General features: G+C 41.6%; 1 protein-coding gene across 2 annotated transcripts in view; it reads left to right on the top strand.

Annotated features, from left to right (window-relative positions):
* Positions 1 to 21,943, top strand: part of PLS3 (plastin 3) — an 88,906-nt gene that overhangs the window by 55,537 nt on the left and 11,426 nt on the right. For both annotated transcript variants that reach the window (XM_039256077.1, XM_039256078.1), the window contains 7 exons: positions 4,055 to 4,218; positions 11,422 to 11,551; positions 12,054 to 12,186; positions 13,579 to 13,660; positions 14,539 to 14,704; positions 15,670 to 15,812; positions 18,468 to 18,563. In XM_039256077.1, the coding sequence (XP_039112008.1) occupies positions 4,055 to 4,218; positions 11,422 to 11,551; positions 12,054 to 12,186; positions 13,579 to 13,660; positions 14,539 to 14,704; positions 15,670 to 15,812; positions 18,468 to 18,563 (914 nt within the window). The remainder of the gene's footprint in view (positions 1 to 4,054; positions 4,219 to 11,421; positions 11,552 to 12,053; positions 12,187 to 13,578; positions 13,661 to 14,538; positions 14,705 to 15,669; positions 15,813 to 18,467; positions 18,564 to 21,943) is intronic.

The raw sequence follows: 21,943 nt of genomic DNA, 5'->3' as shown, positions 1-21,943 counted from the left end.
GCTGAGAACACAAAAGGAACAGTTAAGCACCTGTTGTAAGCTAGGTGGAAACTGGAATCAATCGCAGATTAAATTAGGCTCAGCTACTTCGTTTCAGAAGTCAAGGTAAAGTAGAGTACATTTAAAAATATTTTTTCTATCAGAAATTGCCAAGTGGACAACGTTTTGATAGTTGCAAGGAATAAACTATCTTTTTCTAAAAGATTGAAGAACGAAGGAATATTGTATTTAGATAATGTGATATAGTAGTGATCAGAATGTTCTTGCCTTAGGGGCGCCTGGGTGGCTCAGGGGGTTAAGCGTCCGACTCTGGATTTCTGCTCAAGTCATGATCTTGCAGTTCATGAGATCGAGTCCCCACGTCGGGCTCTGCGCTGACAGCACAGAGCCTGCTTGGGATTGATTCTCTCTCTCTCTCTCTGCCCCTCCCCCACCTCTCTCAAAATAAATAAATATTTTAAATAAAAATGTTGTTACTGGGGCGCCTGGGTGGCTTAGTCGGTTAAGCGTCCGACTTTCGCTTAGGTCATGATCTCGCAGTTCGTGGGTTCGAGCCCTGCGTCGGGCTCTGTGCTGACTGCCAGCTCAGAGCCTGGAGCCTGTTTCAGTCTGTGACTCCCTCTCTCTCTGACCCTCCCCTGCTCATGCTGTCTCTCTCTCTCCTAGAAATAAATAAAAATATAAAAAAAAATGTTACTATATATGTGTTTTTAATACGCATTATTTTACCTCCAATATCTTTTAAAAGTGTGTGTGCAAGTGTGTGTGTGGTTTGTGAAGTCTTGGCTACTCCCATTTAGAATCAGAGCGTGTTAGAGTCAAAAAGGGACCTTGGAGGTCATTTGATCCAAAGGACTCCTTTACAGATGGGTGAACGAAGACCTGCAGAGGTGACTTATGCAAATCCTATGTCACATTACTCCCACTGTGTCCCTTCAACTATGCTGTATATCTTTCACTATACCACACTTACACCCTAGTACTAAGCTCTATTTTTTTTTATGTTTTATTTCTGAGAGAGAGAGAGAGAGACAGCATGGGCGGGGGGGGGGGGGTCAGAAAGAGAGGAAGACACAGAATCCAAAACAGGCTCCAGGCTCTGAGTTGGCTGTCAGCAAAGAGCCCAATGCGGGGCTCGAACCCACGAACCGTGAGATCATGAACTGAGCTGCAGTTGGATGCTCAACTGACTGAGCCACCCAGGCACCCCTTTAATTTTTCTATTTTAACTTTTTTTAAAGTTTATTTGTTTATTTTGAGAAAGAGAAAGAGAGAGCAGGGGAGGGGCAGAGAAAGAGGAAGAAAGAGACAGAATGTCCCAAGCAGGCGCCACACTGTCAGCGCGGAGCCCTGTGCGGGACTTGAACCCACGAACCATGAGATCATGAGCTGAGTTGAAACCGAGTCGGCTAATTAACCAACTGAGTCGCCCAGGCGCCCCCTCTATTTTAACTTTTTAATGAAAATGGGAGAAACAGATTGGTATATGCTTGGGAGGAGTTCTATTTAAACTCAAGGATTTCATTCATCAAAAATTGCTAAAATCCTACCACAGTACCATGTGGATTACTTTGTTCTTTTTAGCAACTGCAGATGTTGCTGCCGGACTGATTTCTACATATAAACACTTGACTAAGAAAGTGTTTGATGTATGGCCTTTCATTAATTCAAAGCAAAGAAAGTAAAGATGTGCCCTAGGGACACTGAGGGCTCTTTGTGGAAGGAAATATCCATGATTTTCAGAAGTTTTGGGGAGTTTGAAGATGATGTTTTACAAGTATACATAGTGTAGTTGATAGATTTAAATGCACTCGTTATGTTTAAGAGTTATTCGTTTGCTCTAGAAGTATACTTGATTAAAATTGAACGTAGAATTTCACCAGCCCTCAGAATATTGGGGAAATGGTTTCCTAGGATTTCATATAGGATATTTTAATGGCTGACAAAAATCGGCTAACGGAATTACACGTAGATCACACTTAGAATGAGGTCCAAAGCACTTGGCCTGACTGATAAGACTTTACATGATCCGCTCCCTGACCTCATCTCTTGGTTTCTCCTTTGCTCATGTCTTGCTGGATCTTTGCTGTTCTCAAAACACACCAGGCGCTTCCGTATCACAGACTTTGCATTTGCTCTTTCTTCTACCTGAAATCTCTGCCTCCAGCTACCCACCTGATGTGCTCCCTTACCTCACAGAAGCCTTCATTCAGTTATAATCTCATCAAAGTGGCCGGCCTTGACCACTGACCTTTTGAGCTGCGTAATTCCGGGTCGTGGGCGGGGGTCATGTGCATCCGTAGCATATTTGGTAGCTCTACATGCTACCCCTCCTTCTGGCCCCCAGCTGTGACAATGAGAAATGTCTCCAGACACTTCTGAAGGTACCCTGAGGGCCAAAATAGCCCCTAGTATGACCCCTTACCCTGCTCTATTTTTCATCATAGCACTTACATTATATTGCATTATTTTATAGCTCTACCTCACGATATATGTTATTTGCTTATTAATTGTCATGAGAATGTGAGCCCACGGACAGCAGGACTTTCTTTCATTGGTGGTGACATCCCCAGTTCCCAGAACTGTACCTGGTACAGTTGTAAAGTAACATGTCAAATAGAGGGGCACCTGGGTGGCTCAGCCAGTTAAGCGTCCGACTTTGGCTCTGGTCATGATCTCACAGTTCAAGAGTTCAAGCCCCACTAACGGCACAGAGCCTGCTTCAGATCCTCTGTCTCCCTCTCTCTCTGCCCCTCCCCTGCTCTCTCTCTCTCTCTCTCTCGCTCAAAAATAAATAAGCATAAGATTTTTTTTAAATAACGTAACGTATCAAATAAATTAACTGTACAATATATTTTCTTGAACAGTGCTGTGATCATCTTGAGTCATTTCTCCATTGAGATTGTATCCTTTTATGATAATAATTAAATTTACATATGAAATTCATTGGAGACCTAAGGGATAAGAAGGAATGCTAAACAGTAGGTGTTTGAAATTGCTGGTAACCATACAATTTTCTTTAGTTAAAAAAATATGCCCAAGTGATTACAACACTCGGGACATTAGCCCTCTTTCCCAGTAAATTAACTTTTGGTCATTCATCAGCCCCCCCCCCTCTTATTTTTGAGAGAGAGAGAGAGAGCCCGGGAGAGGGGCGGAGGGAGAGAGAGAGAGAAAGACAGAGAGAGAGAGAGAGAGAGAGAGAGAGAGAATCTCAAGCAGACTCCTTGCTCAGCACAGGGCCCCACATGGGGCTCACTCTCACAACCCTGGGATCATGACATGAGTGGAAATCAAGTATTGGATCCTCAACCGACTGAGCCACGCAGGCACCTCTTTTTTTTCCCACATTTTTAGCAGTTTCAGACTCAGTATCATCAGCATTTAAGATATATACTCCATTAGAATTCTCCTAGCACAAAGACAAAAAGATTATTTATAGAAGCACGGTAAATATTTGCATTACTTAGAACGGCATTTATTTTTATGGACTCTATATTTGTCTTGGATTAATGTTTATTTACATTATCTCGAAAAAAAATTTGGCACTGGAGAGGGTAGCTGAATTTCAGGTGTGCTTTGTGAGTAATAGGATCGGCATCAAATCATAAAATATTTTGAGCTAGTGGAAGAAGGAGGGGCACAAAGCGTCTACGTAGGTACCATAGAAATTGTTTTATGCCACGGCAGTGTTTTATTGGTATAGTCTTATGAATTTGTTTAAGTCCTATCATCTTCACGATTTAAAAATAAGTTTATTAGACAACCATGCTTTGTTGATATTAGGGATGCTATTTGTAAGTGAAGCCACTTATGCACTGTTTAAAATACAGGAAACATGATGTAAACCGTGTCCTTTCAGTTAAAAGTTGCATTTCCCTTTTAAACAACCTTAGATGCCACACGGTAAGAAAAGCAAACACAGTGTTTAGGCAAGCTTGTGAACCGAGTCTCAAATGGAGAAAACCACTCTGCTTGTAAAAAAATACTCTCCTAGATTAATTTCTTTCTCCTAAACTTTCTCCTTCTGTGCCTGCTCTCCTTTCGTTCAAAGATCTCAACAGCAATGGATTCATCTGTGACTATGAACTTCATGAACTTTTCAAGGAAGCCAATATGCCATTACCGGGATATAAAGTGAGAGAAATCATTCAGAAACTCATGCTGGATGGTGACAGGAATAAAGATGGGAAGATAAGTTTCGATGAATTTGTTTATGTAAGTATGTGAAAATCCCCCATTATTCGGAGTAATGGTTGTTCCCTTGTCTAGCGGGTAGACAATAAGTCCTGTCCAGTCCCGAACTATATCGTATTCGTCTTGTTACAACTCATACAATTTCTCTCACCAAATTTAGTTGGTTCATTTCGCCATTGGCATAGCTGAACAAACTGATCGAGAAAAAGAATGCTCACAGAGTCAAAAGCGGAATTTGGACTCTCTGTGAAATGCGAACCGTTTCCTTTGGGGCATCATTAAAGGGCACTTTTCAAGGTGCTACGTGCCATCCTTGAGATGTTCCGTCTCCTGTGGTAGACAACGTGCTCCAAGACCTTAACACTACACCCTGACTCACAGTCCTGGAAGCTTCCTGAGTTGAACTTTCTGATTAAAAAGATGTTTGCTTCTCCTGCTAGGTGGTAACATTTAACTGTACCATTTTCTCTAGGATGATAATTTGGCTAATTAAAAGTTAGAGGCGTATCTTTTTAGTCCCATTGGAAGAGGCATTTAAAATGTTCTTCGTCTTCGCTAGTATCATCACATACTACTCAAGGCGGGGGGCTGACTTAAGTCTTCTGCTCCCAAGCACCTAGTTTATAGTTCTGTACTCAGTGCTTGGAGGGTGTATGCGTAGCTCCTTTGAATGAAGCTTGACGCGGTAGCTGCTAGTGGACCAGCCTACCTAGGCCATCTTCCATCCATATTCATTGGCTGAGGATTTGAGATGTATATGAAAGAATAGCGGTTGCCTCTTCTCTCAGTTAAGGACGCCATTAAGATTTTATTGGTTTTATTCATTGTGAATTTAAGGCTGAGTTTGACTAGAACTAATTAGGCATTCCTTTTACGGTCGCAAACAGGTAATTAGTACCCCCTATTTATCACAAACTTCCTAGCACTCTCATCCTCCTTTACCGTGATAACCGAGGCTCACTATAGCCAGTGAAATTCTGGTATGTTCTCTCCCATTAGAATGAACTCCTTTAGAACACTGTCAGAGTTCCGGAAGCAAATCCACTAAGCAATGATGTCTACCGAGCTGATACATTTCGTGGGGGTGGTGGGGGGGGGGGACCTGGTTTAAAAATGTAGACATGTGTCATAATTCATAATTATAATAGTATCGTTCATGCCATCTTCTTTTGACCTACTGATCTCTTCCCCACTGTTTTTGTCCTCAGTTATTGCCAAAGGCTTTTGTTTTGAATTCTGTGTTCAATAGTAAGTTGCAATTGACTTGTAATATGAGCACTTGCACGTCCTCTGATATATAATGTGCTCCCCTGGTAACTGCATGTTGGATTGTGAGTTTAAAGCAGCTTCGAGCTGGTGCAGCCCCTCTGGGAAACAGTGTGGAGGTTCCTCAAAAAATTAACATTAGAACTCCCCTATGACCCAGCAATAGCACTGCTAGGAATTTACCCAAGTGATACAGTATTGCTGATGCATAGGTGCACATGTACCCCAATGTTCATAGCAGCACTCTCCACAATAGCTAAAACATGGAAAGAGCCTAAGTGTCCATCAGCGGACGAATGGATCCAGAAGATGTGGTTTATCTATACAATGGAACACTACCCGGCAATGAGGAAGAATGAAATCTGGCCATGTGTAGCAACATGGATGGACCTTGAGGGTGTTATGCTGAGCAAAATAAGTCAGGCAGAGAAGGACAAATACCATATGTTTGCACGTATAGGAGGATTAGGAGGCAGTTAATGGAGGACAAAGTGGGAGAAGAAGGGGAAAAATAGTTGGGGAGAGGGGAAGGAGGCAAACCATGAGAGACTCTTGCATGCTGAGAACAAACTGAGGGCTGAGAGGGGGCGGGGGAGAGGGGAAGGGAGGTGATGGGCATGGGGGAGGGTACTTGTTGGGATGAGCACTGGGTGTTATATGGAAACCAACTTGATAATAAACTATTTAAGGAAAAAAAAATAAAGCAGCTTCGAGTAGTAGTTAATGATGATAGGTTATTTCTGATCCAGTTTGCTGCTCATAATTTTGATCTCCTAGAGGGAACAGACCTAAATCATTAAGATTTGCAGTGTGCCAGTATTATTAAGGACACAATTATGAAAGTGTCTTTGAGAAAAATGGCCTCAGGGAAATATTTAATTTTGTATATTTTGAAATGTTGCAGATTCTGCACGGCTGTTTGAGGCTTTTAAGTGAGGAGCTTTAATTACCTTACTGTAGTTTTAAAAAGTGAATAATATGCAGAATAATTCTGGCATCGCTAGGAATTTTTTAAAAATATTGATGAGGACATTTTAGGTTAATATGTACATTTTGAAATTGGAAGCAATCAATATGCTTCTGCTCCTTTGTTTTAAAAATAAAAGCCTGGATTCCTGAAAAAAGGAAGTAGCTTCCCCGACATTATATAGGGAACCAATGGCTTTTTCCACTTAGCTCCCTTCTATTGAAGACATTTTCAATAGGAAGGGCAGTAAAATTTCTTGCCCGAAGTTTCAGAATGATACCAGCATGACCGTACTGAAAGATCGATGTTTCTGTCTATTTTGTCACCAATGAGACATCTTAAAAATTTTCAAAATATGGATAGATGTTACTTACCTGTGAAAAAGGAGGCGAGTTACTCCTGGTGGGTATTAACATAAAGAAGGAGAAATAAACAGCTCGTACATCTTAGGGGTTTTTTAAAATTTAAATTACTGCATAAGAGGTGTTAATTGCAAACCAGCCTACAGATAAAATCAGTTTATGTTAATTTCAGAGATGTATATATACTTCAGAGAATATATATATATATATATAAAGGCAAAAAAGAGTCCCTAGATTATATGTAACCTTCAGACATTCAAGTTAAGTTTAATGCTCTGATTTTGTTTCTTCTGAGTATTTCAAAACTAAATTAACCGCATTCTTATACCTATAAGGTTATAGTGGCGTTTTCCCCTGCATCTTTAAAAAGACTGATATGGCCGTTTCTTTCAGCAGAGATGTCTACATTAAATTCTTATTTTCACAGTCAGAAACTTGGTCTTGCATAATGGTACTAAGTTGTTGACCTGTTTTAAGACTTTTGCTAATAGCACCAACCTCCTCTGGTTAAGTAACGCTACCTAAGTGCTCAGAACAGTGCCAGGCATAGAGCAAATGTTATGTCGTTATTAGTTGTTAAAAAAAAAAAAAAGGCAGTGTTCTTTTCCCATTATTACTAAGTTCAGGTTTGCAACAGATTCCCCCCCCCCCCCCCCGAAAAAAAGGAAAAATTCAAACGTATTACTTTGGAAGCAAGCCTCAAACCCTGGAAGCCAGTCAATCTTTTGCAATTCTTTCTGAAATCTTTCCTTCCGCTTAAGTCATTATGTCTCTGGATTGCTTTCGTCTGGCCACTCACTAGTCCTGCACTGAGCTCGAAAGGGGACAGAACTTTAAAAAGGAATAAGACACATGCATATGCTCTGTAAGAGACCCGGCAAAGACGGATAGAAGCCGAGCGAGGAGCATATACCCAGAGCTTGTGGCAGCCCCTCCTCAGCCAGGGAAAACAGCACAAAACAGTGAGCTCATTAGTATCACAACGGGCAGCTTTGAAAAGATTCATTGAGAAGACTTCAGCACAGTAGTCGGCCTTGTGTTATCTCTGATTTCAGAGATTCTTGTTAAGCCAGAGCTTCCACTCAAATAGCGTTATCACTGGAGCAATTTCTTCACTAAAGTAGGAAATAAAATGTGAATTCTCCTGCAGTGAATCAATTTAAGATCCATAAAGCTTCAGTTATTCCTTTACAATTTTTTTTTCCAAGGCACAGAGGAAAATACCATGAACCTGAACATTTGAGCTTAGCTAGAATAATTTATTTACAAATATTTAGAAGATGAAGGTCATATAACCTTTGTAAGGCAATTAAAAATTAACTACTTTAATTGCAACTTCGCTTTCATTCCCAAGCATGAGCTTAACGAGCGCTATGGAACTAATTGCATTAGGATATTATAAAGCAGGCATTGTTTTTAACTTCTTATTTATATTATTCCTCTTTTCCATGATGCATATAAATTTCGGTTTATTTTTCAGCTGAAATTGTGATCATGGGAATCAGCCTCATTTTTATTTAAATTTTTTTTTTAATTTTAGAGAGAGTGTGAGTGGGAGAGTGGGGCAGAGGGGGGGAGAGAGAGAGAGAGAGAGAGAGAGAGAGAATATCTTACACAGGCTCCATGCTCAGCATGGAGCTCGATCCCACAACCCTGAGATCCCCCAACCTGAGCCGAAATCAAGAGTTGGACGCTCAAATGACTGAGCCACCCAGGCACCCCTCAACCTAACTTTTAGAAGCAGATGATCCTTGAGGCAAAAATAGTCACAACAAATTAAAAAAAAACTCTTCGAAGCTCATTTCTGAGGCAGTAACATTTTGGATTTGGGTGTTTTCTTGTCATGTCAGTGATTTATGGTATGTCAGGCATGAGGAAAAGCACACATTTCAGATTTTAATTTACTATATAGTGTTTTTACTAAATGAAGTAGAGTTCAGAATGAGGTAGAATAGTGAATATTGTTTTTTTAAATTTTCTTAATATTTATTTATTTTTGAGAGAGAGTGAGTGAGTGAGTGTGGGAGGGACAGAGAAAGAGGGAGACACAGAATCCGAAGCAGGCTCCAGGCTCCCAGCTGTCAGCACAGAGCCCCACGCGGGGCTCAAACCCACGAACCGTGAGATCATGACCTGAGCTGAAGTTGGACGTTTAACTGACTGAGCCACCCAGGCGCCCCAAATATTGTAAAAAAATTTTTACTGAGCAATATATTGTTATCAAAGGGGGAACTATGAGGACAAAAGCATCACCATGGCTACATGGGCCGGTCACCATTCTGTTATGTGATCTTGGCTCGGAAATTGAGGAAAATGAAATTAAAGTTGGACTTAAAAAATTAGATTGTACATACAAATAATTTCAATAATTCAGAAATTACCCAGAGTGCAGGCGTAGTCAGCTCTGTGCTACTGATACTTTACGGGACTCAGTATAATGGCCAGAAAGGAGGACAAGTAATTCTGGTGGCTGAGTACCAGTATTTACAGTGGCCAGCGTGCGTGTGCTTACACCCATACACAGACATAGACACACGTGCATCCTCATTCTAAAATCCTACCTCAAGCGGGTGCCTGTTTGGCTCAGTCGGTAGAACAGGCGACTCTTGATCTTTAGGATTGTGAGTTGGAACCCCATGATGCATGTAGGGATTTCTTAAAAATAAAATCTTTTAAAAAATGTAAAAATTAGGGGTGCCTGGGTGGCTCAGTCGGTTAAGCGTCCAACTCTTGATTTCGGCTCCGGTCATGATCTCACGGCTCATGAGATTGAGCCCCTTGTCGGCACGGAGCCTGCCAAAATGCTCTTTCCCCCTCCCCCTCCCTCTCTGTCCCTCCCCTGCTCACATGTGCGCTCTCTCAAAAAAAATTAATTAAAAATTTAAAAATTAAGGAAATAACAGAATTCTACCTCGAGAAATTAGTTATAGCCAAAAAATCAGAGCTGTGGAAATTGAGTAAGCTTGATTTTGTGGAACTTACCTGCTTCCTAACTCTTTTCCTAAATAAAACTGGGTCTGTAAGTCCAAGGAGAATCAGGATTTTAGAAAGGTAAGAGGAAAACATGACTGTGTTGTGATTGGGCCACCAACCGTATCTTTAACAACTTTTACACCAGTTATAAAAAAGTCACTCTCTGATTTGGATCCGTAGATTAGTGACTTCATACCAGAAAGGTGCTCTTCTGGAAAATCTAAATACAAAAAGGGCCCTCCCTGCTTTTGGCCTGGCACTGTCTTGTGCACGACCCGGGCACAGTTAATGACCGGGGCGCGGTTAATGGCGCAGAGAGCTCTCACAGACACGACCTAGACTGTTAGCTGTTGTGATCCTGGTCGATGAACTTCAAACACAGGCTGTACCTCCTGAGATGTGCTCTGTGTGTATGTGCGTGTGTGCGTGCATGCGTGTGTGTATGTATGTGTGCGTGTGTACACGTACCTGTAATAATGCTAAAGGCCTTTGACTTCCTGTTTGTTGAGCATCTTTTCCATTAGGGCCACACGTTTCTTTCTGTAAAGTCCACTTTTGTGTTGTAAGCACATAAACACCTTTTAAAGAAGTTTTTATGAAGATGCTACATCTTGCTCTCATTTTACTGAGGCGGCTACTTCCGCCCTGTGCATTGGTAGATCAGGAACAAATTTGGCTTTAGGGGAGTTCCAGTATTTAAAAAATATACAGATAGGCCTGGGTGCCTGGGTGGCTCGGTCGGTTGAGTGTCCGCCTCTGGATTTCCGCTCAGGTCGTGATCTCGCGGTTCATGGGATCGAGCCCCACGTCGGGCTCTGTGCTGGCAGCACGGAGCCTGCTTGGGGTTCTCTCGCCCTCTGCCCCTCCCCCCCACTAGTTCACTATCGCTTTCCCAAGACAAAGAAACACTTAAAAATAAATAGAAATCTACAAATCGTCCTTTAGAAGGTCCATTCATTCAATCAGGCAGTTAGGGTAGAAATTCTCTCTGTTACTACTTGCTCTCGTATAATTAGAAAGTACACGTTAATTTTGTTAGCCATGCTCCTTGTTTTTGAAGAGAAGCTGGATTTTATAAATGCTCAAACAAGACAATCACTGAAAAGCTCCTTTTTGCGTGTGTTCATTCTCCGTAGTGGTCTCTTTGCTGCCAGCTGAGTGCATTCTTTCCCCTTCTTACGCTGTACATTTTGATTGAACAAGCCCCGACCATTGTGTCCAAAAAAGATGTATGGTTTTTTGTTTTTTGGGGGGTTTTTTTTGGCTGAGTCCTAAAAATGTCCTCTTACTTTGCACTAAGAATTGCGGTTAAAGAAGAGAGATCCCTCAGCCTTTTCTCTCCAGGGAATGAACAAAGGCTCACTTGTTGGTAGAAAATGAGCAGATTTACCTGTGCCTGTGAACCACACTAGTTTTTGGCTTACAGCGGATTGATGCATGCAGCACTTACTGTTTTTCACAAGTGTGTGCACTTGACTCTCTGGCTTCACGTTCAGTAGCATCTGACAAACTCAAGGCCGGTTTTCCGTGGCCTTTAACCCTCGGCACCTGTGTGGGACAACGCGGGGGATCGCAGGATAGAAGAAGAAGGGTGGGCTTATCCTTGAGCCGAATTTTAAAACGAATCGTGAATTAACGCTGTATTTTCATTAATAGATTTTCCAAGAGGTAAAAAGCAGTGATATTGCCAAAACCTTCCGCAAGGCAATCAACAGGAAAGAAGGGATTTGTGCTCTGGGAGGCACTTCGGAGCTTTCCAGCGAAGGGACACAGCATTCTTACTCAGGTAATAGTAAGAGTCTCACCCGTGTTAGGTTAATGCGGTGAACTAAGTCGGATGCATGCGACCATGTCAAGGAGGGGCTCTAGAAAAACACTGCCTCTTACTTAAGAATATAGTAGAAGCCCTTTGTGGCATGTCTTTGGACTTGGGACTGACACTTGCCATAAAGGCATATAACTATTGTATGGCTTTGTTCGCTTGTGAGAGATATTATAAAATAGGTGCAATGATGGGCTTTGTTATCGTAGAGCTCTACAATGATCAAAGTAATAATTTCTCAAGAATTTGGTAACTAACTTCTCAAAGGATCAGTTAACCCTGCTCGATTCTTTCTGTTAATTGTGTACCTCTCAACGACCATGTTATATTCCAGTGTGTGGGTTTCCAAAGAGGATGAGCCCATGTTTGTGAGTCTTTAATGCTCAACACTGTTGTACAAATTATTTTAGGCTTTAGGGTCAACCTAGAGTGTGGACTAATTTCTTGTTACCCAACATGATTTTAGAGGAAGAAAAATATGCTTTTGTTAACTGGATAAACAAAGCTTTGGAAAATGATCCCGACTGCAGACATGTTATACCAATGAACCCGAATACAGACGACCTGTTCAAAGCTGTTGGTGATGGAATTGTGCTTTGGTAAGATGTTGGCTGATTTGGTATCCATATTTCCAAAACAGTCTTCCACACAATTGATACATTTGTTTCTGGGTGCTTGACCTCAGGAAATAATTAGAATTGAAAATAGTCTCAGCTCAGTGGCACCTGGGAGGCTCAGTCAGTTAAGGATCCGACTCGTGATTTCGGCTCAGGTCACAATCTCACGGTTTGTGGGTTCGAGCCTCACTTCAGGCACTTAGCTGTTAGTGCAGAGCCTGCTTATGATTCTCTCTCTGCCTCTCTTGCTGCCTCTCCCTCTCTCATGCTTTCTCTCTCTCTCTCAGCCCCTTCCCTGCTCGCACTCTCTCTCTCTAACATAAATAAATAAATAAATAAATAATGTTATTAAAAACCGTAAGAGATCCCCTCTTCTGTCCACATATAGGCACTAAAGAAATAGTGCCCCCATGTGTTTTAGTACAGAAAAATAATCACATGATGCTATTTATTTTATATTAACATTGTACACGGAGAGAAGCATGGTTTTTCCCTGTGCAGAGTAGCATGTTTAGGGCAATGTTTATAAACATCTAAAATGTTGGCATCTAAGTCCAAATTTTACCAAATGAGATTCTTCCAAAGACGTCCCAGATTCTAGTCTAATTAGTGGAACCTTTCTTTCTCTCACCACTGAATTAGCACCAAATGTCGTGCCTGACTCCTCATTTAGGCACTCAGGAAATATGGTGAACGAAAGAATCTCACGCTGAATGAATTTATCTCCTTGTGAATTAATGGTCATTTTTAGTTGTCAATTACATAATCTAGAAGAGACACAATTTCAGTGTGGGATTTTATCTGTTTTTAAAATCTATCCAGGGGGTGCCTGGGTGGCTTAGTCAATTAAGTGTCCGACTTCGGCTCAGGTCATGATCTCACAGCTCATGGGTTCAAGCCCCGCATCGGGCTCTGTGCTGACAGCTCAGAGTCTGGAGCCTGTGTCAGGTTCTGTGTCTCCCTCTCTCTCTTTGTACATCCCCCACTCACACTCTGTCTCTCTCTCTCTCTCTCAAAAATAAACCTTAAAAAATTTTTTTTAATTATTCAGTAAGGCTTTTTCAATAGCCAAGTTATTTATTCGTATAAAATACTGTGGAAAATACAAAAAATCTAAATGAGAATGTATGCCCCCAATCCCCAACTCTGAAACACCCAGCTACTGAACCAAACGTGTTGATCTTTTTCTCAGCTTGAGTTTTTCACAGGTGTAGCTTTTTTGTGTGATCAACATGATGAAAATCACATATTGCATTTATTTTTTTTTTTTTTTTTCAGATTACAGGAGTGACATGTTGGGATAAGCCTTAACATATTTGGGATATTTACAGCTCTTTACAAGTAAACCAACTCCTTGTTTGATTTCTGTTTCAGTAAAATGATCAACCTCTCAGTTCCTGATACAATTGATGAAAGAGCCATCAACAAGAAGAAACTTACACCCTTCATCATTCAGGTGCGCGGTGGTCTGCCCTGCCCCCTTCGGGAAACTACGATGTGAGGACCTATTCTGTAGATTATAGGTTCTGCCCTGTGTATCTCCCCATGTAATTCTCATAACAACTCTTGAGTTTAGGACCATTGTCCAGATTTGACAGAGGAGAGCAGAGCAACTCAAAGGCTTCTGAGTTTGCCCGAGGTTAATGTTGGAACTGAAGTTCAAATCCAGGTCTAACTCCAAAGCCCTATGTGCTTTTCATTACATTCTGTGTTCAAGCATGCAGAAATAAAATTATTTAAGCTTTTAGTTAATTAGCACGCTTAAGGAATGGAACATTCTTCTTTTCCATCAAGTGAGTATTACCCTGTGAGATAACAAAATTCCCTCAGGCGAGAGCACCTCTTGGGATGTGGAGACTCAGACCTCTAGAACTTTTTCGGGTGCATGGAATAAACGTCATTTAGGCATTTTGGGAAACCCAACAGTTGAGACTGAGCTGGCTCAGTCAGTAGGGCGTGTAACTCATGATCTCGGGGGTTGTTAGTTTGAGCCCTGTGTTGAGTATAGATTCCTTAAACATACAATCTTAAAAAAAAAAAAAAGTACACTTACCCCACATGGATATACTGCCTCTAGTCTCTCGACCATTTCCTTTCGTGAGAAAGGACCAAATAAGAGACCAAATAAAAATACCAAGTTAACTTCCCATGGAATTCTGGAAAGGACAGTCACAAGAAGGTTGCGATTTGTTTTAGCTACGCTCTGAACACAAAGTCTGGAATTTGTTTTCTATGGATCCTGTATGGCCTCAAATCCATTTCCTCATTGTGCATTATGTTCAGTCAAGGGAGTAGACTCCTAAGAAGCAAATGTGTAAATTGGCTGTCTTGCAGGAAAACTTGAACTTGGCACTGAACTCTGCTTCTGCCATTGGGTGTCACGTTGTGAACATCGGTGCAGAGGATTTGCGCGCTGGGAAACCTCACCTGGTTCTGGGACTCCTTTGGCAGATCATTAAGATCGGTTTGTTCGCCGACATTGAATTAAGCAGGAATGAAGGTAATGGAATCCAGTCACTATTTGGAAAGTTGTTGATTGGTTATTTTGTTCCTGGTCATGCCGACTGCGGTGCTTTCACTTAATTGAGGTGACTAGGTGATAACTAGAATTAACGGAAGGTAATGCTATGGTGTCATTCAGGAAAACAGCCTGATTACAACTTTTCTTGTTTAGTGGTAATTAACGTTTGCCTGGCACTTTAGAATTCATTTTACAATAAAGACACGAAAGCACAGAGAGTTGAAGGAACGTTCCCAAGGTCTCCAAACTTGGTCTCTATTATTTTCTAATCTGCCTACACACCCCCACGCCGTCCCCACCTTCAGGTCTACACCACTGTGCACCAGCTCCTATTATTTTTAATACTTTTTATATTCTGTCACAGATTTAGAGCTCTCCAGAACTATGCTATCCTGCCCTTGATGGCCACATAGTTCGTGACCCAGCAGAAGCATCATCCTTCTTAGGGCAAAGGGTTTTATATCACATCATGGAGTTGTAGAATATATAAGCGTACGCGATACAGCCGGTGTGTGTCCTGGGCGGTGTACCACAGGCTGAGCACACAGCCTGCTTGGGATTCTCTCCGTCTCTCTGTTCTTTGCCTGCCTACGCACACATATTCTCTCTCTCTCTCTCTCTCTCTCTCTCTCTCAAAATAAAATAAACATTAAAAAAACAACAACCCTGTCACTTATTTGCCATTTGGAATGTGAAGAATGACAAAGAAAATAAGTTACAATATTGTATATTTGCTGTGTATTCTCATAACAGTATCTTTATATCATTGCATAATTATCTCCTTGTAGACTTATCTTTTATTAGACTCTCGGTAGCTAAACCTGAGGAACTAGGTCGTGCCAGGTTTTGCACGTCCGTTACTTAACGGAGCGTCAGAAGACCAAATGAACCTACAACGACCATTGTCAGATAACGTATTGGTTGTGGGGGTTTTTTCCTTGTAGCCCTGGCCGCCTTGCTTCGAGACGGGGAGACTTTGGAGGAGCTTATGAAATTGTCCCCGGAGGAGCTTCTGCTTCGGTGGGCCAACTTTCATTTGGAAAACTCGGGCTGGCAAAAAATCAACAACTTTAGTGCTGACATCAAGGTAACCGTGCGGAGACCCATCACGCTCTTGGGCGATACGATGACTTGGGTGACTTGACCCTGGCAGAACAGCGGGAGAGATCCTGCCAGTGTGTGTCAGCAGGCCTTTGTTGGCCCTTGGCCCCGACGGTAGTTTTCGGTAGAGACGAAACCTCATAAAGAGCACTAGCTCCAAGTGTAGCTCTCCTTCTGTGAAAAAGAGTAGAAGTATTCTAGTCCTACCTTTTATGTCCTCCCTACTGTTAAACATGGAGTATAAAAGGGTGAGCCGTGACCGTTGTCTTCCTAACTCCCTTTCCCAGACCTCAGTGTACCTGTTAGGGTAGCCCTAGGAGAGAGAGAAAAGGGCCCCGAGATTCCCCTTCATCTTTCATATGTGGCTTCTCTTCTCTCGTGCTCCGACCATTAGACATTGAGTTCCTGAGGGTAGTGATGAGTTTTTACATATGTCTGTGTCTCCTGCCTCAGCCCCTGGCCTAGGGCTCTCCTGCACAATCCCACCTCTAACGCGTACCTGGCACATAACAGACCTGCAAAGTGGCGCCTGGGTGGCTCAGTCAGTTAAGCGCCCGACTGCGGCTCAGTTCATGATCTCGCGTTTTGTGAGATCGAGCCCCGCGTCTGGATCTGTGCCGACAGTGCGGAGCCTGCTTCTGATCCTCTGTCTCCCTCTCTCTCTCTGCCCCTTCCCCACTTGTGCTCTCTCTTAAAAATAAACTTAGAAAAAGAACCAAGTCCTTTAAAAAAAAAAAAAAAAGACCTACCAACATTTCTTGTGTTAAATGTTGGCATTCGCTGCTCATGAGCAGTAAGAGAAAACTAGCAGAGGAAGGAGACGTCGGTAGCATTCTTTTACCGCATTTGCTTCGGCCTCCCGGAGAGAGGGGGCCATAATTACCGTAGCAAATATCACAGAGTCCTCATGGATTGATTTGGCTCTCTCCAAAATCCGGATGTTGGGACACAGGGAACAAATTCAGGGATCTTCATCCAGATGTCACTGGCCCACAGGGCTATGAAAACAGTAGTCTGCGGTCCTATCAATGTGTTCAGCGGTGCGAGGAAGTCATGGCGTGTTGGCAGTAGTGATTTCATCAGTGAAACCTAAGGAATGCTCCCAGATTATAAGACCAGCAGGCCAGCCGCCCCTTCTTTTAACTTACACAGAACTTTAGGCCCAGTGTATTTTTGCTTTATGCAAAATGTGTTTTTGAAAACCACTCAGAAATGGATTTTCTGTTCTGGGATGTATTTTCAGTGTACAAAATACTGTTAAAAAAAAATAAAGCCTGCCTTGAATCTTTTTAAAAAGCAAAGGATTGTTCGGTAATGTGTGAGAGGGCTTCCAATGTATCTGTATTCAAGTTCAGTTTCCACCTGTAAAGCCCTTTTCAGGGTAGTAAATACACTGCTCTTTACCTGTTCTTCTCAAGTGTGCAGGATTTGATTATGAGTTGTTTCTGCACCTTGAGGAAGAAATTGTGAGCGAAAATGTTTTCGCAACAGTAAATGCCCTATTACAGGGAGGCAAATCCTATGCCTGCTCATGGTAGCATCTGGGTTTGCAGTTCATGAATTGCTCTGAAATGGATTTCACTCACCCGATTTTCCCCATTCTTGGAATCGTTTATCGCGTTATGTATCAAACTCACTTGCCTTCGCTCATTTAAGATGCAGCTGTCTGGGCAGCTCCCAGGGATTCATATTGGTAGGTCTGGGTTTAGATCCAGTAATCTACGTATTGAACAACTTCCCCCAGGGGATTAGGGTGCACGTAATCTACAGAGGTTACTAGGAGAAACGTTCGTTTATAGCCTGTCTGGACTGTCAAGGGTCAGTAATAGAAACTGATCACCGCTGGGAAGGTGCTCTTCCAATACAGCAGGATTAAGGAGCCTTGACTTCAGGTTCCGTCCCCTGAAGGCAGAAGCTTATTAAATGTTTGTGGTGGTCCAGCGGTTTTCAAGTTCTATTCTGTGGCGTGTCCACACAGCCTGAATTCACCCAGCCCACCCCCGTACGAGCGGCACCGCTTTGTTTTACTTATTGGAATTCCAAGCAGAAACATTCAAACAATGAATGAATTCAGGAGCTCAAAACAAAAAGAAAATCGTGTTCGGTTAAGTATATTCAGGTCACAAAGTGTTAAATGTTATTTCACCCACCCAAGTGTTACTCGTTTAAAAATGGTCTTTTAAATCTACAACCAAGTACATCTTTTAACACGGCTCATCTCTTCTCCGTAGGTTATGGTGTATATCGTGTTTTGTAATGATGTAACCTGTTTGTTTTCTCTTTCCCTATGCTTCCTGGATTTCTGCTCCTACTTTCTTTTCTTGCTTGTTTTGTCTACCAAGCTTATTGACTTCAGTAATTCAGTGAAGGTACAGAACTAGTTATGTGTTTACTAGCATTATTGAATTGGTAATGTTCATCAGTTGTGAAGTCGTGATGAAATCCAGTTATCCATATTCAAGGCAGACATTAGGCCAGATAGATGGACTTTTCTGGGGGAAAGATCTGTTAGAGTCGAAGGCAGAGTTTTCTGCCATACGTTCTCCCAAAATCCAGTGCAAATATCCTTCCAAATGTGGGACAAGAAGATACATTCATTCTTTGAAATGTGATCTCACTGAAATTTTCAATTCACTTGTAGGATTCCAAAGCCTATTTCCATCTTCTCAATCAAATTGCTCCAAAAGGACAAAAGGAAGGGGAACCACGGATAGATATTAACATGTCAGGTTTCAATGTAAGTATTGAAATTCTACAGTCGTAGAAAATCATCAGCTTCTTCTAAAGAGCAAGAATTGTTGTGATCGCATGTGGTGGTGACAGTTTGAAGCATTATTTTAAAATTTACTACTGTGGGTGTAATTCAAAGGCAGGAAGATTATTAGCTTTGGTTTATTTTGACAGTTTGTGAGTTCTCTAATGACGGCGCTATTGGTTTATGTGGATTGCATAAAATATTCAAAGCGAGGGTGGGGAAATGAGTGCTAGAAACTAACCTTTTCCAGATGTTTGGATTATCATCACAGTAAGAGATTTAGTGACCATATATTCATAGCTGCATCTGTAATATTCCTGTGTTGAGAGCGATATGAATGTTTACAAACTGCTGGTCCCTGAAATCCAATATGGGGAATCACTCATGGAACGTATTCCCTGCTTACGTCACGGATTGGTTCAGTGACCTTGGACAGATTTCTTCCCCATATTGGATCTCACTTAGCTCATCCATACAGTAAGGAGTTGGACTAGACTATTTAGTCTCAAGTTTCTAAGTTCCCCTAATTTGTTCTTTGTACCTGTTAGATATAGGATGCACTGTACTAATTTGGAGGCGCCTGGGTGGCTCAGTCAGTTAAGTGTCTGACTCTTGGTTTCAGCTCAGGTCATGATCTCACGGTTCGTGAGTTCAAGCCCCGCATTGCACTCCATGCCTACTTAAAAAAGAAGAAGAAGAAAAGAAAATCCACATGTTCTGTCCTATATGCAGCGGGGGTTGAGTGGATTACACTGTCTAAGCCATTTACACTGCCCTTATCGGAACCGAACTTGTAACTGACTTGTGTACTTGCATTTCTGTCTGTATGTTGTGTAGTGAGACTCTGGTATGGATGAGGGGTATCCTGGGCACTAGGGAGCTGTCTGGGAAGACTAACCAGCTGACCTTATAGTTGTATAAACGGCACCAGTATACTAACTGATTCTGATTTTGATACAGCTCTTCTCCATTCAGTCTTCCCTGATTGATCTTAAAACACTCCTTTCTCTCTTCCCTCCTCAGAGTCCTTCAAGGATTCCCATTGACTCTAGACTTTAGTCTGAAATGTTCTGCTTAGCATTTAAGGCCCTACACAATCTTGCTCCAGGTCTCCTAGCCAGCGAGGCTTCCCACTAGTCTGTGCCCCACAAGCACTCAATTTACCTCTGAGCCTGTACTCACACGTTTCCCCTGTTGTTCAGGGTTCTTCTTCATCCTTTTCAGCCTTAGACCTTCTTTGGGGCCTGATTGATGACTGATCTTTTTATATCCATGATCACACCGAGTTTTCTCTTGATCCTTTGTAATTCCTTCCTGCCCCTTTCCCCTCCTCCCCCTTCCCAGGCAACCACTGATTTGCTTTCTTCCACTTTACATTATTTGAATATTTGCAGATTTTATATAAATGGACCCCTGTGGTAATGTATTCTGTTTGTGTGTGTCTCCTTTCCCTCGGCCTGATTATTTTGAGATTCACTCATGATGTCACCTGTATCGTAAATTCATTCCTTTTTTTAATGCTGAATTATAGTCTGGTGAATGGATATACCGCACTCTGTTAACCCACGCACCTGTTGCACATTTGGATTGTTTCCGGTCTGGGGCTATTACAGCTATAGCCGTTAGGAACATCGGTATAGAAGTCTTTGGATAAATATATGCATTCATTTCTCTTTGGGAAATACCTAGGTTATTGGTTATGGTTAACTTTTTTTAAGAAGCTGCCAATTCATTTTCCAAAGTGGTTATACCATTTTACATTGCCCCCAGTTCTTCTACGTCCTCACTAACGCTTCCGCTTCCGCGTGGTCAGCCCTTTTAACTTGACTCATTCTAACAGGTGCTGAATGATCTGTCATTGTACTTTTAATTTGTATTTCCCTAGTGACCAATGATGTTGACCCTTTTTATATGGTTATTTCGCTGAATGATCTGTCATTGTAGTTTTAATTTGTATTTCCCTAGAGACCAATGATGTTGACCCTTTTTATATGGTTATTTCCCACCCTACGGTTATCGTTCAAACATTTTGCCCATTTTTAATCACACTGTTTTTCTTATTAGCAAGTTTTTTTTTTTTTGGCCTCAGGATTATTTTTTTTTTTAAATAGTTTTTATTGTCAAGTTGGTTTCCATATTCTTATTAGCAAGTTTTGAAGGCTTTTATGTATTTTGGATACACATCCTGTATCGGATATGTGATTTGTAAATGTTTTCTCCCAATGTTTTTCAAAAAACAGATGTCCTTACTGTTAGCAAGGTCAGCTTTAGTCAGTTTTTCTTTTATGGATCATGCCTTTGATGTTGTATCTCAGAAATTTTAGCATAATACAAGGTCACAAATATTTCCTCCTATGTTTTCTCCTGGAGCATTTTATAGTTTGGCTTTTGACATCTAGAAATATATGTTTGGGGTTAATTTTGAATATGGTGTGAGATAGGAGCTGAAGTTATTTTTGCATATATATCCTCTGATTTGGTTACTTTTATTTCACTGTTGTATATTTGACTATTTAAATGTTTTGTTTTCATCTATTTTAAAAGCTTCCTTCCGTTCCAATACTGTATAAAATACTGGCTTCATTAAGAATGCCAAGATGAGGGGTGCCTGGGTGGCTCAGTCTGTTGAGCGTCTGACTTTTAGCTCAGGTCATGATCTCACTGTTGTGGGTTCGAGCCCCACGTCGGGCTCTGTGCTGACAGCTCAGAGCCTGGCGCCTCCTTCAGATTCTGTGTCTCCCTCTCTCTCTGCCCCTTCCCTGCTCACGCTCTGTCTGTCTCTCAAAAAATAAAATAAAATGTTTTAAAAAAAATAGAATGCCAAGATGCTCAATAAGGGAGGCTTTTTAAGATAAAGCTGGTAAATAGCATAAACCAAACAATAGTAAAGTAATAAGTGACAGACTACAAGAAATACAGAAGGCCCAATGAGAGGAACTCACTATGCTCACAGAGAATCCTGTAGAAAGGTTGAATCCCGCTCAGTTGCCAGTCTGCTGGTGGTTACTGACTGCAGAAGGTTACAAGGGCAGCGCACTAAATACACACTGTGCTGGAATCTATAGAGTCAAGGTACCTCACTGGAGGTTAAAAAAACTAAGGCTAGCACCACCCATTAAAGACCAAGTTAAAACCATCAAATTATACTTTCTGGACAGGTTAGTTTCAAAGTAACTTTCCTCAAGTTTCCTTTATCTTTATCCCTTCTTTTCCCATGGATTGTAAAACCCTTTTACACAGGACACTGTTCTCTAGAAGTGCTACGTTTGCCCTGGGGCAAACTAGTATATAGATGTAGGAACTTCCCAGAGTGTTGCCCTATTCTTTTCCAAGCAGAAGTCACTAGAAACAGAGAATCCCAC

This window comes from Hyaena hyaena, unplaced genomic scaffold, assembly GCF_003009895.1.
Source record: "Hyaena hyaena isolate Hyena2069 unplaced genomic scaffold, ASM300989v1 scaffold_556, whole genome shotgun sequence".
NCBI lineage: Eukaryota > Metazoa > Chordata > Mammalia > Carnivora > Hyaenidae > Hyaena > Hyaena hyaena.
This window is presented reverse-complemented; position numbering and strand designations above follow the sequence as displayed.